Source organism: Podarcis liolepis (genome assembly GCF_965112155.1).
Source record: "Podarcis liolepis genome assembly, chromosome: 7".
NCBI lineage: Eukaryota > Metazoa > Chordata > Lepidosauria > Squamata > Lacertidae > Podarcis > Podarcis liolepis.
The window spans coordinates 22,582,896-22,600,124 of record NC_139561.1 but is presented as its reverse complement, the minus strand read 5'-3'; the positions used below and the strand labels follow the sequence as shown (position 1 = coordinate 22,600,124).

At 48.4% G+C, this 17,229-nt stretch overlaps 2 protein-coding genes across 2 annotated transcripts in view; one reads left to right on the top strand and one right to left on the bottom strand.

The window, feature by feature from the left end:
* The window catches only part of FNDC10 (fibronectin type III domain containing 10), a 199,398-nt gene extending 195,885 nt beyond the window's left edge, over positions 1 to 3,513 (top strand). Inside the window, exon 2 of the mRNA XM_083513288.1 lies at positions 3,501 to 3,513. The gene's annotated coding sequence lies outside the window, so the exon portion shown is untranslated. The remainder of the gene's footprint in view (positions 1 to 3,500) is intronic.
* VWA1 (von Willebrand factor A domain containing 1) overlaps positions 1 to 17,229 on the bottom strand; it is a 36,683-nt gene that overhangs the window by 1,956 nt on the left and 17,498 nt on the right. The window contains exons 2-5 of the mRNA XM_083513081.1: positions 16,251 to 16,814; positions 5,230 to 5,508; positions 1,388 to 1,660; positions 282 to 551 (exon numbers count right to left, since the gene is read on the bottom strand). Of these exons, the coding sequence (XP_083369207.1) occupies positions 282 to 551; positions 1,388 to 1,660; positions 5,230 to 5,508; positions 16,251 to 16,814 (1,386 nt within the window). The remainder of the gene's footprint in view (positions 1 to 281; positions 552 to 1,387; positions 1,661 to 5,229; positions 5,509 to 16,250; positions 16,815 to 17,229) is intronic.

The window sequence follows — 17,229 nt, the reverse complement described above, 5'->3', positions numbered from 1 at the left end:
CTCTCTAGAGCTAAGCACACAGGAGCAGATTTTCATACCAAAATCAAACCTAATATACTGGATATCACAAAGTTCCAAGCAAATTGGGGTTTGTGAATCTTACGGGATGAATGAATAAATCGTGACTCCTCAGTCACGGGTGATCAGAGGCATAACTGCCTCCAACAATGGCATCCACGACTAGTAGATGCTGCCAGCCTTCTCCTCCATGCACCCATCTTATCCCCTTCTAAGGCAAGGCCATCCACGTTGGAGGGCTTCGCAGTCTCCCCACAGCTTACCCGGCTGCTTGTGGACCATCCGGCACACGCCTTTCCCTTGCTGGTTCCTGTACACGGGCTTGACGCACACTTTGTTGGTGCTGCCCTCCGCCAGGTCCGACAGCAGCACGCTGTGGATCTGTGGCGAGACGCTGAGGAGGGTTGAAGAGCCGGCCTGCCGCCGGCACCTCACCCGGTAGCCCAGGACGCTGCCGTCAGCAGGCTCCCACGAGGCCTTCACGGTGGTGGGGCTCAAGTCTTCGAAGCGCAGGTGCTTTATCCTGGAGTTCTCTGCCCAGCAAGAAGAAAGAGGGCATTTCCATCAGCAAATGTCAACAGAAATAACTGTATGCTATTGGCAGCCTGGTCCCCAAAGCTCTGCCCCTTCTCATAAACCACGCCCATTTTGCCGTGGGACAAGCAGGTTTGTCAATACCACCACCACCACCACCACCAGCAATAATAATTAATTATTATTAATTTATTTACATCCCACCTGTCTGGCTGAGTTTCCCCAGTCACTCTGGGCGGCTCCCAACAGAATATTAAAAACACGATAAAAATTCAAACATTAAAAACTTCCCTAAACAGGGCTGCCTTCAGATTTCTTCTAAAAGTCAAATAGTTGTTTATTTCCTTGACATCTGATGGGAGGGCAATCCACAGGGTGGGTGCCACTACCGAGAAGGCCCTCTGCTGGTTCCCTGTAACCTCACTTCTCTCAGGGAGGGAACTTTCAGAAGGCCCTCGGAACTGGATCTCAGTGTCCGGGCCGAACAATGAGGGTGGAGATGGTCCTTCAGGTATACTGGGCCGAGGCCATTTAGGGCTTTAAAGGTCAGCATGAGCACTTTGAATTGTGCTTGGAAACGTACTGGGAGCCAATGTAGGCCTTTCAGGACCATTGTTGTATGGCCTCGGCTGCCACATATTAGACGGCACACGTTGGGCTATTTTGGAAAGGGGAAAATCCATATTTCTTCAGCATCTTGAGACACATTCTCTTTGGTTTGGGGCCTCCGAGCATGTAGAAAATGCATCTGTGCCACCAGTTTAATTTGCCAGCACTCCTCTTCCTCCCTTCTCTCCAAATTTTGTCCCTGTGGAGGACATGGGTACCTCCTCACCTTCTGCCGTGCATGCTTTGGCCGATAGCGCTTTCTCCTTGCCCGATTTATAAATGGCAGACACAGTCACCAAGTAGGTGGTGTTGGCAGTCAGGTCATCCAAGAGGGTGGAGTTGAGGCTCCCATCGACCTCCACCAGCTTGACTGCATTCCCAGGCAGGGGCCCATACAGGACCTGGTAGGCAGATACGCTGTCCGGGGTGGGAGCCCAGCTGACCCGGATGCTGTGGGGCCTGGAGTCTGAGATGAGGACTCTTGCTGGGCTGATGGGCTCTGTGGAGAGAAGGTAGACAGATTGGAAAGGGGGCACTGTCAGGGAATGGTCTGAAGACGAGGACTGGGGAATGAAGACCAGCTTCTCTCTGATGGAGAGCTGGAGGGGAAAGAGTCGCCCCCTCCTTGTTCACAGCGTGTTCAGAAGCAGAGAGAGAGAGACAGAAGCTGGACAGCTTAGAGAGGAGTCACCCAGACAACAGTTGAAAAGGTACATTGCACAAACAAATCTGTACTCGACGGATGAAAGGTTATCTGATTTCTGACATAATTGAGGATCGCAGAGCCAGAGACAAAGAAGTTTGGAGAGATAAAATTGAGATATGGAAATATCGATGAGAGGCAGGACTGAGATTTGGACATGCTCAAGGTTCAGACTGTGGGAAGTTGTAAAATTAAAAATTACAATTCAGAAGAAATTGGAACTTTTTAAATTTAGATTTTTATTTTTATTGGATTATGATTTGATATGTTAATTGGATGCCTTTTATTGGAAAATTGATAAACGTTCTAACAAGAAGAAGAAGAAGAGAGGAGTTACTCAGTTATGAGATAATGACAACAGAACCAGAAGGGAGGGGGCAGCTAGTTGAGACGTCTCTTGAGAGTGTGGGGGACCCTCCCCCACTCACCACGGACTCGGTGGTTCGAACGTATCATAGAGCAAAGGAGTCAGAGGGAGGGAGGAACTTCCCATTGGCGCCTAAAATGCTGCGGAAGTCGGAAGGAGGATTAGACCTGCCAACTGCCCTCTTTGTGGAGAGCTGTGTATTTGTGCTCGCAACATGATGCTGCAATAAAAGGACACGGGTGCTGCTGTGGGTTAAACCACAGAGCCTAGGACTTGCTGATCAGAAGGTCAGCAGTTCGAATCCCCGCGACGGGGTGAGCTCCCGTTGCTTGGTCCCTGCTCCTGCCAACCTAGCAGTTCGAAAGCACATCAAAGTGCAAGTAGATAAATAGGTACCACTCTGGCGGGAAGGTAAACGGCATTTTCATGCGCTGCTCTGGTTCGCCAGACGCGGCTTAGTCATGCTGGCCACATGACCCGGAAGCTGTACGCCGGCTCCCTCACCCAATAAAGCAAGATGAGCGCCGCAACCCCAGAGTCGGTCACGACTGGACCTAATGGTCAGGGGTCCCTTTACCTTTTTAAACCTATCAACTGCTCATTAGTTCTGATCTGTGAAGTTACCGAAGGGAGGGGACGACTCTTTATGCCTGACAAGTGCAGACAGATCTGGTGCAAGGCATCTTCTGACACACTCCCTCAGTTAAGATGGGAGCAAGACAAACATGGCCGTATCTGTAGTATCAATTGAATAAGATTTTATTCCGAACAACAAAAACAACAACAACAGAAGGAGGGATCAAGACCTCGGCCACTCCTTGCCTATTGTTCTCGGCATCTGTCTTGTCTCGAGAGAAAATGGAGTGTGCCTCCGGGGGTGAAGTCAAACCTGCATTAGCAGCACTGAAGTGACCCCAGCAGGTGCAAGCCTGGGCAGTGTAAGGGGCTCCTGGGCTGCCCAGAAAACAAGCCCTCCCCCTCAGCCTCAGTGATGTAGACCAAAGGAAAGCAGAGTAATATGTTTGGCACCTGCTTGGCTGGAATGAGGTATACACTCTGGGCGGAACGAGCCACCCAGAGTGGTTGGGGAGGCCTGGCCAGATGGGCAAGGTATAAGTAAATAATAATAATAATAATAATAATAATAATAATAATAATAATAATAATACAAGGCACCATCCAACCATCTTAGGGACTCCACTCTGGATTTGTGTAAGGTTTACTCCTTAGCCTTTTCTTCTCCCAAAGATATCCCAAAAGGCAGTGGAGGTTTAGAACCTGAGTCTTCCTTCTCATAGATGGCCTCCCTTCCCAGGTTGATGAGCCCCATCTGCCCCTCACTTCCCTCTACAGCAGCCTTTCTCAACCTGTGGATCCCCAGATGTTGTTGAACTACAACTCCCATCACCCCTAGCTAGCAAGGCCAGAGCTCAGGGATGATGGGAGTTGTAGCCCAACAACATCTGGGGGACCCACACGTTGAGAACCCCTGCTCTACAGCATGTGCAGAAAACGTCTTCTTGACCGTTGGACCCAATATTGGCCTTGTCTGCTCAATCCCCCAGAGCCTGTTTTCTCAAACAGGTGAGATCTCTATCTCACCAAGCCTTGAGTTTGAGACCCATAGGGTGTCCTCATCTGGTTTGGCTGGCCAGTCAAAGCCATTTCCTGGGGTGTGGCCACTGCTGTATGCTGACAGCTTCTAGGAGCGAAGAATTCAGGGAATCTATGACAGCGTAGAATATGAACCCGCAGCAAGGACTCCTGAGATTGGGGTTCCTGCGACAACTTTTCAGCAGTTGCCTTCTTGGTAGTGGCGCCCTCCCTGTGGAACGCCCTCCCATCAGATGTCAAGGAGATTAAGAACTACATAACTTTGAGAAGACACCTGAAGGCAGCTCTGTATCGGGAAGTTTTCAATGTTTGATGTTTAATTATGTTTTTATACATGTTGGAAGCTGCCCCAGAGTGGCTGGGGAAAACCAGCTAGATAGGCGGGGTATGATTAATAAAATTATTATTATTATTAATTTATTTCCCAAACTAGGTATAAATGAAAGTTGAGGCAGGTCATAGCCACTGTGGCTGGCTGCCTCCTCCTCCGTGAATTTCTCTATCCCTCTTTTAATGCCATCCAAAAGTTATAGGCCTTCACTGCCTCTCATGGGAGCAAATTCCATACTTAGGCTCTTGTCTGCATGAAGAAGTCCTTCCTTTTATCTATCCCAGCTGTGACATAAGCGAACAAAGTGTAAGAGCTGCTCCAAAGTGGAATGGCACTAGCATCCCATAATAACCCCCTTAAGAGCAGTTTCCAACACAATGCAGAGACTGAGCCGTGCCAAACCTCATCTCACCATCTGCTTCCTGGTTTCCACCCCCCCCCTACTGAGAGGAGTTCCACCAATGGCAAGAATTAGGTGCCTGACGTGAAAACTTGCTTATCCTGGTAGAAGCAGAGGTAATTATTTCTCGGCCCTTAAAATCCTGGAGCTGTCATTGCAGTGAATGAAAGGAAAACATGACCAATCGCTTCCGTATCTATTGCGTGGATCAGCAAACCTTGGGAAGGATGAATTGAAGCTATTTTAAAAAAAATTCCATAGGAACATTGGAAGGGCATTATGTCCCATCAGATAATGTGACCATCTAGTTTTGGGGCAGGAGGAAACCTCATGCCTGGAGGCCAAAGGTGTCCAACAGGCTTCTCTGAGTAGCCCTTGAAAAATCTCCCCAGACTGCACACCCCTCACTGATCCTCTTTTGCCCCTACTTGAGAATTTTTACCTGGCTAGAATGTATCCTTGAACTCTGACAATTTATTTTATTCATTACTATTTATTCAGAGTTAAAGCTATGGTTTTCCCAGTAGTGATGTATGGAAGTGAGAGCTGGACCATAAAGAATGGCCAGAGAACTTCTGCTTCTCAGTTGACCACTGGCTCAGTTAGGATGGCTTTCCATTGTGCCCACCCCCTCCAGACCTTCTTTGTCTTACCTTCCAAGGTGGTGACCCTGGTGGTTTGGGGTGGCATGTATCTCTCGTTGGACTCGGGAATGAGGGCGACCTCGTACGTGGTTTGGGGCACCAGGTTGCTCACCAGGAAGCTGGTGTGGTCGCCTGTCAGCTGCTTGGTGAGTTTCCGCCTGGGGTCTCCGGTCGGGGCGTACTCCAGGACATAATAACCCGTCTCCCGTGTCAAAAACTTAGGCCAAATGAGGCGGAAACTGCTTGTTGAGATATCGGTCGCACGTAGACGCTTGGCCTGGATGACACCTGGAGTGGAGAAAGGCACATTGATTCATTGATCTATGTTTTTTCCTTAGGTAGGGAAGGGTGAATATATCCATTCCAGTTCCTCTGGGTTAGACATGTCCATGAAATGATTTACAGTGGTACCTCGGGTTACATATGCTTCAGGTTACATACGCTTCAGGTTACAGACTCAGCTAACCCAGAAATAGTACCTCGGGTTAAGAACTTTGCTTCAGGATGAGAACAGAAATTGTGCAGTGGCAGCAGGAGGCCCCATTAGCTAAAGTGGTGCTTCAGGTTAAGAACAGTTTCAGGTTAAGAATGGACCTCCGGAACGAATTAAGTTCTTAACCTGCGGTACCACTGTATTTGCCTATCTAGATGATTTACACACTGCTTCTGTTTAAACAAAACTCTGAGCAGTTTGCAACATAGGCTAAGGTATCTTAAATAAACAGCAAACATCCAAAAATATCAGATGGTTTCTACATTTCGTGAAGCACAATTAAGTACAGCATCTTCTTTTGTACGAAAAGAAACATTGCATGTAAGAATCGGCTGCGAAAGCAAGGGAAATTCATGGCAAACAAGGAAAGAAAACAGCCTCAAAACAAGCTGTAAAATGTGACAAATGAAAATCAACAAGAGAGTATTGAAATAATATGATTAGACAACTAGGCAAAAGAAAACCGACTTGCTCCTCTCAGCCACCATTTGTTCAACCAATTAACTGTGCCATTAAACCAGTGGTTCTCAAAGGAGAGGATGGAAAGTTTGCTGGAAAAATTGAAGGACAATCAAAGAAACTTCTTAACATTTCAGGGTTACTACACTGATACTATAGTATCAAAATAATATTGTTTGCATTTACAACCAGAAACAGCACCCACACATTGGCTATTCTTCTGCAGTTTTCCATGATATATTGTTGCGAACAGGGATTTTCAAACTGACAGGTATCAAGGAAATAAGCAACTATCTGACTTTTAGAAGACTTCTGAAGGCAGCTCTGTATAGGGAAGTTTTCAAGGTTTGATGTTTTACTTTGGTTTATAATTTGTTGGGAGCCGCCTGGGGCAACAGTCAGGTGGGTGGCATGCAATTAATAAATTATTATACTTATTACTACTATTATTAAGATCAAAAAAGAGAAAGGTTTCCTTCTGTTGGTGAGGAGATGTTTGTCTCAAATTAGACCTAATATAAATGAAATTACCCAGCAAAATCAAGCTCACACATCTCCTTGAATTTGTAGACATACTAAAGTGCACATGTAAGAGGCTTTGCTTATAATATTTTGGGAATGATTTGTGTTCTTATGTAACTGCATTGCTTTATACTTTATCAATGTCCCATGATCATATTGTAAAGTACTGTAGTTGTATTCTGTTATAAATCAAGCACTGCTGGGAGTTCGTTTCTTTCTGTTTTCCAATGTATTTCTTATCAATAAAAACGTTGGTGTGGCGTGAGCAAATTTTTATTCTTAAAGTGTGACCCAGAGAAAAAAATATTGGAGACCCACTGCATTAAAGAAACCAATTCGATTACATTTCCAGACCCCGATATAGCAATGAACTTCAGTAGGTCCGCTCTGAATAGGACTAGTGCTGCAGACAGCCCCACAACTTGATATTATGTTTAGATTAAAAGTACTTATTAAGGAGGAGGAGATGCTCAGGTGAGTCAAACATGCCCCATCCCCCCAAGTGTGTTTCTGCTCTCTGCATCTCTCCCCCAAGACCAGCAGGTGGAAGCAGAGACAACATCATCTACATCAGTGTGAGCAATCTGAAGGTTAGAAATTGGTGGGTCTCTTCCCTTCTTATTAGGGAGAGAATGCCTAATATACAAAATCAACAAATGAAATAAAAATAAATAAACACCTGGGGATATTCCAGGGGACAGGGTTTGCAGATCTCAAGCTTGGGCCCGAGAATTGGATTTTAGGGACTATTCTCGGGGCTGTGAGCTACTCCTAAGTCACTGCCATTTCAGTCTTGGGTCTAGGATAGGTTTGAAGAAGAAGAAGAGGAGTTTGGATTTGATATCCCGCTTTATCACTACCTGAAGGAGTCTCAAAGCAGCTAACATTCTCCTTTCCCTTCCTCCCCCACAACAAACACTCTGTGAGGTGAGTGGGGCTGAGAGACTTCAGAGAAGTGTGACTAGCCCAAGGTCACCCAGCAGCTGCATGTGGAGGAGCGGGGAATCGAACCCGGTTCACCAGATTACGAGTCCACCGCTCTTAACCACTACACTACACTACACTACACTACACTACACTACACTACACTACACCACACTGAGTTGGGGAGCCAGTGGTCCTCCAGATTTTCCTGGACTCCAACTCCCAGCATCCCTCTGGCCTTGGACCATGCTAGCAGGGGGCGATGGGGAACAGCAGCTCAGCAACATCTGGAGGGTTAGATGTTCCCAACTCCTAGAGTGAACGGCCAGGTGTTCATTCTTGGCTCCTATTCAATTGCATGAACATCTCCCTGCAGACCCAAGCAAGACCTTGATTAACCCTCAGGTTAAATCCCTTCCTGGTTATGAGTGCGACACCAGGAGAGGCCAGCAAACCAGACTTTAATGTGCCAAAAAGGTCGGCTGACATCAGTGCAACACTAGCTGATTGACAGGTGGGCAGCCCAGCCCACCAGTGACACTCGGCCCTCGAGAGTTGGGGTGGGAGAGAAAAGGACCTGATCCGCGGGGGTGAAAAAGGTCTCTCACCCGTTTTAGGTGGCGATGGGATGTTTCATTCCGTGTAGACCCATTCAAATGAATGGACCTCTGTTAGGCATGCCCATTCACTTCAATGGGTCTACTTTGGGAAGGTCTAGCACTCGATACAACAAAGCAATGTTTATTACACCATACGTTGTAAGGCAGCCCTGCCATAGTGGCAGGTGGGATGTCTTTCTTATTCTGCTGAATGGGGACCCAGTTTCATGCTTCAAACTCCTGCCCTATGGTGCCCCTTAAAGGACATATTCTGTTCACACACACCCCTTAGCTGCCAAGCTCCTAAGCAGGCCTGTTGATGGCTGTCAGTGAAAGAGGGAAATCAATAAGAGGGAGGAAGGGGCTTGCTGCGGGTCTGGAGGAAGCTTTAAGCCTGCTTTGCCTTCAGTTAAAAATAATAATAACCAGGCACTAGGCAGTCCAGGGGCGTGTGAACTCCTTGCGTTTGGCCTGGCTAGTTTTCTGCTCGCTACTGTACAGAGACAGTCTCCAGCCCATCCCAAGCCAGGTCCTGCCAAGGCACGGAAATCTCTCCAGCACGCTCGGCAGGCCTTGAAACTGTACAGACATTACCCCAGAGGGCCGCCAGGTTGCTAGAACCGCGCAGGATCACGTCGCTCCCCGCCCAAAGCGTCCAGACAGATGCAAGCCCTCTGACAAACCTGAGAACGTTGAAAGCTTCATTCATTTCCGTAGCTGAGATTTGGAAACCGGAACTTAATTGCTTCCTAGCTAGCTGTAGGCGATGCATAAATTCTCCCTGTCCCTCTCCTCTCTCTTAGCCTCAGTCCTCCCATCCGCAGCGTGGGTACACCCACATTGTGGTTACTTTGCAGATGAGAGTCAACTGCCTACAGGCAAATAAATGCAGGGTGCTCAGTTAAGGTGGGTTTGGTGCTCTTGTGCAAAAAAGATAAAAATAAAAAAATGCTTTGGGTGTGGATGGGAATTGCCTTTATTTGTTTTTGTTTTTTGGAAGGGATGTGTCAGGGAATTGCACTGAAAAGTGTGGAAGTGGTAGGTGGGGCCAGAGGCAATAGGCGGCGAAGTGATGAATGGGAGTTTTTAACAGGCTATTTTCTAAACACACCCTTCTCTATCCTCTGTCCAGACAAGCAAGAGGTTCAAGCACACATTCCAGCTAAGTGAAAACACCCAAGGAGGTTGCTGAGCCAGGTCAGTGAAGAGTGTGGCTTGGGGAGAGTCCCGATGGCCGGATTTGGCCCTTCAGACTGAGGCTCACCACCTCTGCCTGATAGCGTCCTCGCTCTTTCTGCTTCAAACCCTCATTGTCTTAAAGCTTTCTTGTGCCGTTTCTCCTCTTTGAGCTGGTAAGCAGCTCTCCCCCCTTGAAGCAGCTGTTTCCAAAGCATCTCTTAAAAAACCGAACTCTAGGGCATTTTCTTCTCAACATTCTATCTGGCTTTTAGTCTCCCTCCTTCTTGCCGCTGAGTTAATATTGACCCAGGCCATGCCTCCTCACCAGCCAAGCCCCCCTCTCCAGGCCACACCCCCTTTCCCAGGCCACACCCCCTTGCCAGCCACACCCATTTTCTCCCCAGGCCACGCCCCCTCACCAGACACGCTTTGCAACTTCCTTGAGTGTTTTCTCCTGGCAGGAACTCTGATCATGTCCATCGCTTGCCTGGCTGAAGAATGAGGAGGAGTGAAGGACCGCGTGTGTAGAAACTACCGTATTTTTTGCTCTATAAGACTCACTTTTTCCCTCCTAAAAAGTAAGAGGAAATGTGTGTGCATCTTATGGAGCGAATGCAGGCTGTGCACCTATCCCAGAAGCCAGAACAGCAAGAGGGATTGCTGCTTTTACTGCGCAGCGATCCCTCTTGCTGTTCTGGCTTCTGAGATTCAGAATAGTTTTTTTCTTGTTTTCCTCCTCCAAAAACTAGGTGCGTCTTGTGGTCTGGTGCGTCTTATAGAGCGAAAAATATGGTAGTTTAGCATGTTTTTAAAACCCACATTTGCATATCTTGCTCCGCCCACTTTGGCCTCTTGCCACACCCACCCCTGGCATCCCCCACCCCCCACAGAAGGTTGCCCAGAAATGAAGGCGGCTCTCAGGATGAAGGGGGCTCCCCTGCTATAAAAGGAAGGGGAACAGAGATTACACCGTTGCTGTCTGTGCTCGCTCGGCCGGGTCTGTTGCTGCAGACACAGACAGCCCCAGGGAAGAAAGGTGACATCACTCAGCCTGAGAAGCAGCAGCTACAAGTGTGTGTGGGGGGGTGTGGAATCCAGGTTGTCAAACATGCAATTGGCATGTGAACCTCAGACCGTGCCTTCCTGCTGCACCTCCTTCTCGGCATGACACTCGCCCTGCCTCCCTGTCAACTTGGTGATCAAACCTTGGCAGGCGCCCCGGACACAACGTGAGCGGCCTGCTTGCCTGCTTGCAGACAGTCTTCACAAACTGAGGAAATGGCTCCTTTAAAAGGGTAAAGGGACCCCTGACCATTAGGTCCAGCCGTGACAGACTCTGGGGTTGTGGCGCTCCTCTCACTTTACTGGCCGAGGGAGCCGGCGCACAGCTTCCGGGTCATGTGGCCAGCATGACTAAGCCGCTTCTGGCGAACCAGAGCAGCGCACGGAAACGCCGTTTACCTTCCCGCTGGAGTGGTACCTATTTATCTACTTGCACTTTGACATGCTTTCGAACTGCTAGGTTGGCAGGAGCAGGGACCGAGCAATGGGAGGGCACAGGGATTTGAACCGCCAACCTTCTGGTCAGCAAGCCCTAGGCTCATTGGTTTAACCCACAGTGCCACCCACGTCCCATGGCTCCTTTAGAAACCTGCAAATGCCTGTAGCTCCAATCCCCAGAATCCAGTTCCCAGGAGTCTTTGGGAGAAGCCACATGCTTTCAATTAATCTACGGCATGGATCTGATCTAATACCATGTCAAAGGCACCTCGTTCACAGTTGTTCAGATAGACTGACAGCTGCAATATTGGTTGCTTCGCCCACTTTTGCCTCTGGCCCTCCGCACACTGGCATGTGGCCCCTGGAAGGAGATGTGGCCCTCAGGCTGATTTTAGAATGTATTTTAATTGATTGTGATTTTCTGTAAACTGTGTTACTTTTATTGGTGTTAGCCACTTTTAGCCCGGCTTTGACTGGGGTGGGCGGGACATAAATAAAATTTTATTTTATTATTATTATTAAAGGTTCTGCACCACCAAGCCAGCCCCCACCTGCCTGCCTTCTTACAACCAAGAGGTTGTCCAGTCTCAGTGTTGCCCCTTGTGGAACTCAGCAGGGAAGAGGATGAGAGGGACAACACTAGAACCAGTAGGCACTGCCTTTTAGTGGCTCTGGCGCCACCTACTGTCATGCTCCCTGCTTTCCGTCCTACCAGCCCCAAAGGGCACTACTGCCAGATCTCAAAATAATAATATATCAGCCTGTGAGTTCAACAACCCTCAGAATTCTATGCCTGCCCTGTCATTCCCTCTCTTTCTTTGCACCTGTGGGACAGCAAACAGAGAACAGAAAGTATTGGGGGAATCCTGCACCCTGGAATGGAAGCAGTGATGGAGTTTGGGCTTGAAAATTTCAGCAGCTCACTGTGCGATGCCAGAATTTGGTGCCTCCTGCCTCTCACCTTCCGTTGTCGTCATGGTTGCGGCACCATCTCAGCTCAGCACCCAGTACGGGCAAACTGGTTGTGCTCCCTGAAACCCAGCTCTGATGGAAGGCCAAAATCCTGTGGTGTGTCTATCTCTGAAAAGCACAAGCTGCCCTTTGCGCAGATCACATGCAGCCGAGGAGAATTCTTCTTTTCTGTCTCTTCCAGGTTAAGGGAGTCCACGGAGGCGGGGCAGGGAGGGATGGGCAGCCAGGAAGCTTTGGCTTGAGCTGAGCCAGCCCTGCGGGCAATGCCAACCAGCTGCTGGCAGATGCGGGGAATTCAAGGAGAAACCAGCCCAGCTTGACGGAACAATGCCCGCCTTGTGCCTCTTGACAAAGGGGGCCTTTGAAAAAAAAGGCCTCCTATGATATCATAGTGCAACTTCTGGGCGTCTTCCTGGGCAGCCAAGTCTGGGTGGTTCGGACGCCCTCCTAGCCCTGCAGCTCAGAAGCTGGTCATCATTCTGATCTGTGGCTTTGCAGCAGCCTTTGCCGACCTGGTGCCCTCCAGCGGGTTTGGGAGACCAGACATTGGAGGGCACCAGCTTGGCGAGGACGGCTTTATCTGCTCAGAGGAATCCTGATGGGTGTCAGTGGGTGCAAGATGGGGAATGGCCTTGGGGTGAAAAATGGAAGCCCCCCCCCCTATTGCTCTGAAGGCCGCAGCCATGTGCTGCAAATGAGTCAAGGGCCACAGAGGTTTCCATGGCAGTGGAGATTGTTAACCTCCCAAGGCCAGACCTTTCTTGAACAGAGTGCTTGAATGGACAGAGAACAGTTTCCTGGAACCTTTCTCCATCCAAGGGGGAGTGGGGGGGAGCAACAAATCTGATTATTACCTTTGGGCACTAAGCTGCTTTTCATACAGACTAACAGTCCGCCCCCCCCCCCCCGTCTCTATTCGACATCCAAACAAGCAAGATATATATTTTTTTATCCTTTTAAATTCCTATTCATTTTATTCTTGCATGATTTTACTTTGCTGGTATTTTTGCTGTCATTCTGTGTTAACGATGCCGTTCCTTCTTTTTATGCTGTACACTGCTGAGAGACGTTTAAATCTTGAACGGTTTTTAAGTGCTTTGAAAGCAAGAAGGAGCAGAGTTCTGGGACGCTCATGAAAGCCATACTGGAGGTGTGGGGCAGGGAGGGTGTGGGGAGCCGAGGGGAAGGGTGTGTGGCCTGGGTACAGTTCTGAGGGCCAGAGAGGTAAACTTGGAGGGCCACATGATGTCAGCTGACTGACTGATCAGTGGGCGCTCCTGCTCATCTGTTAGACTTGACCCAAGGGATGGATGGAGGAGTCTAACTCCCAAGTGCTTTTCCCACAGGATTTAGACCCTCCACTCCCCAGTTGACAAGTGGAGAGTCCAAACTTGCTGGTCAAGGAGGAGTGAGCCCTGCCCATCAGCTGACGTCACATTGGCTGTCATCACCCAGTGACATCATCATCCAGCAACATGGCTGGAGAGGCAAAGATTAGTGGGCCCCAATTGGGCCATGGCTGACTCATAGCTGTCCTTGGAGGTGCAGGTCAATTCTGTGTCCAGGGCAGCTGTCTACCAGCTCCATCTGGTACGCCGGCTGAGACCCTACTTGCCTGCGCACTGTCTTGCCAGAGTGGTGCATGCTCTGGTTATCTCCCGCTTGGACTACTGCAATGTGCTCTATATAGGGCTACCTTTGAAGGTGTCCCTCAAAGTCAGTTGGGCTGCTGACTGGGAGTGGCTGCTGAGAGGACCATATAACACAGGTCTTGAAAGACCTACATTGGCTTCCAGGATGTTTCTGAGCACAATTCAAAGTGTTGGTGCTGACCTTTAAAGCCCTAAACGGCCTCGGCCCAGTATACCTGAAGGAGCGTCGCCAGCCCCATCGTTCAGCCCAGACACTGAGGTTCAGCGCCAAGGGCCTTCTAGCTGTTCCCTCACAGCTAAAAGCGAAGTTACAGGGAACCAGGCAGAGGGCCTTCTCGGTGGTGGCGCCCACCCTGTGGAACGCCCTCCCACCAGATGTCAAGGAAATAAACAACTACCTTACTTTTAGAAGACATCTGAAGGCAGCCCTGTTTAGGGAAGTTTTTAATGTTTGATGTTTTGTTGTTTTATCATCATCATCATCATTATTAATATTCTGTTGGGAGCCGCTCAGAGTGGCTGTGGAAACCTAACCAGATGGGAAGGGTATAAAAATATTATTATTATTATTATTATTATTATTATTATTATTATTATTATTATTCCTGGTGAAATGAATTTGTGCCAGAGCTGTGGAGCAAAACAAGACTGAGGAAAGACTTTAGCTGCAGAAGGGACTTTAAAAAATAATAAAAATACATGAAATAAAAACCATCCCCTAAGATTAAGGAGCACAAAGGTGCCAAGGAATGGCTGGAAGCTTCCCCAGCTCCATGGTAACCCTCGTGAGTTTCCAAACCATTAGCAGCCCCAAGAACTGCCTGCAGCTGCAGGGAAAATGTCCAGAGTGAAAGCAATAAAGGAGCAAGGAGGTGCCTTGTGGGTAATAGACATGCAAGCAAGCTGGATCAAGGGGTTTCGGCCTTTGCTTGGGGAATGAGGCTTGTGACCTGGAGCGCGCTGGATTCCCTTCTCGAAAGATGGACCTCTTAAAAGAGAGGGATTTAAGAAGGCATCGTTTTCCTGTTCTGCCCTGCGCTAGGTGCCCAGTTTGTCTTCTGCCAAAAGTTAGGTTATTCCTCTCATCGTCTGCTGTGCTGAAATCATGTAACTCAAGTAACGGATCATGTAAGCGACACTGTCATGCTATTCTGCCCCATTCATTTCGAAGCAAAGGACGTGTAATTCAAATTGTGGGTGGGTGCCTTGTTTGCGGACTAAAAGCAATGACAAGATTGATCGCTGATCATGTTTGTTGAATTTATTTCCATTCTGGGCATGGCGCAGATACACAAACACTGGCCATTTCCAACCCTGCTTTTGCTTCCACTGGAATTTCCTGAGTGGTTTAACAGTCCTACCTTTCCCCCTAGGAACTCTGGGAATTGTAGCTCTGGGAGGGGAGGGAAAGGGGTCTCTTAAAAGCTCTCCTCACCCCTTAACAAATGACAGCTCCCAGAATCCTTTGGGGGAAGCCATATGTTGGAAGCCACCCAAAGTGGCTGGGACAACCCAGTCAGATAAGCAGGGTACAAATGATGGTGATGCAGATAACTGTTTAGAGTGGCATACAGTGGTAGCTTGGGTTACAGACGCTTCAGGTTACAGAAGCTTCAGGTTACAGACTCTGCTAACCCAGAAATAGTACCTCAGGTTAAGAACTTTGCTTCAGAATGAGAACAGAAATCGTGTGGTGGCGGCGCGGCAGCAGCGGGAGGCCCATTAGCTAAAGTGGTACCTCAGGTTTAAAACAGTTTCAGGTTAAGAAGGTACCACTGTAATAGTATGGTGTGAATGTGGCCTAACTCAGGCATTCCAATGGGTCTAGCACTGGATACAACCCACAGTTTGGAAACTATGGGGTATAGCGGATGCTGATCCTGCTCAGAGTAGGCCCATTGATGTTAATGGACATGACTAACTTAGGTTCATCTGTTTCAATGGGTCTGCTCTGAGTTGGACTTAACTGAAGATAACCCTGTGGAATTTACCTCTAAGTAGATGACATGAATGGGATTCCACTCTCAAAGCAGAACTGCAGGAATGAAATTGAGAGAGTCATTCTTAATTCATAGTTAGGTATTATAAGGTAAAAAAAGGTAAAGGACTGGACGGTTAAGTCCAGTCAAAGGCGACTATAGGGTTACAGCGCTCATCTTGCTTTCAGGCCAAGGGAGCCGGATGGCGCTGTGGTCTAAACTGATGAGCTTCTTGGGCTTGCCGATTGGAAGGGCGGTGGTTCGAATCCCCGTGACGGGGTGAGCTCCCGTTGCTCTGTCCCATTCCTGCCAACCTAGCAGTTTGAAAGCACACCAGTGCAAGTAGATAAATAGGTACCACTGCGGTGGGAAGGTAAACGGTGGGAAAGTAAAAGACATTTCTGTGTGTTCTGGCTTCCATTATGGTGTCCCATTGTGCCAGAAGCGGTTTAGTTATGCTGGTCACATGACCCGGAAAGCTGTCTGTGGACAAACGCTAGCTCCCTCAGCCTGAAAGTGAGATGAACCCCATAGTCACCTTTGACTGGACTTATCCATCCAGGGTCCTTTACCTTTTTACCTTTTATGTATTATAGTAGGCTTTGTGTATGTGTCAATTTAATGTACCCACAATGTACTGGGACTTCTGCCGAACTGCATTCTGGGACTTGGGCAGGCCAGAGACAAGACCCAACAGATCTAGTTCTGATCTGGCCGAGCATTTGTTCGTTTTGACACGCTACCCAATTACCTGCAATGGAGTCTCTCAGGTCCTTGGTAATGATGGTCAGGTCGTCCACGTCCACAAAATGCAGGTGTTTCTCCGGAGGTTGGCTGGCAGCAGCGGACAGCTCCAAGTAGTTCCCACGCCCGGTGCTGACGATGAAAACCGTGACCCCCATGTCCTTCAGGAGCTGCATTGGCTGGGAGATGTCGTCTGTAGAGAAGCCGTCGGTCACCCACACCATCACCTTGGGGACATCAGCCCGCGCTCCGGCCTTCCCACTGAAAAGCATGTCTTTGGCGAAGGAGAGGGCTTTGCCTGTGTTGGTGTCGCCCATCACCTGTTGGATGCTGCGAATGGCATGCTGGACCGCCCCGGTGGAGAGGTAGCGGTCAAAGGGGAACTCCATCGTGGGCATGGTGCTGATGTGGACAACCCCAGTCTGGACATCGTGTGGGCCGAAGGCAAATGGCCTGAGGAGGTCCGCAATGAACTCCTTGACCCGGGAGAATTCGTAGTAGGAGACGCTGCCAGAGCTGTCCAGGAGGAAGAGAAGGTCCCCTTCTAAATCCGGAGCAATGGGACGAGGACCTAGAACAGGCACAGGATGAGAATTAATGGGGCAGAAAGGGCGGAATTGACCGGGAAAATCAGAAACCCGGAAGAGAAGAACTTTAAGAAGGAACGGGGGAAATTTACAATGTGTCTCAGAGAACACTGTAAACAACTAAAAACTTTGGCAGCAGTTGAGTAACGCTTGTAATGTACTAAAAACTAAGGTAAAAATGGGTTATTTAAGAAAAACAGAAAATAAGTGAAGTAGTTGAAAAAAGATGGATAATAGTAACCATGGAAGGGCGGAGGATTCAGGGAATCCTAAATGACGATGTTGGTGTTTAATGCTTGAATTTAAATTTGTAACGTAAAACTTAATAAAAAAAAAGATTTTACAAAGAATCATAAGAGAATTAATGAAGCAGAACATAAAGAAAACATTACATGTAGG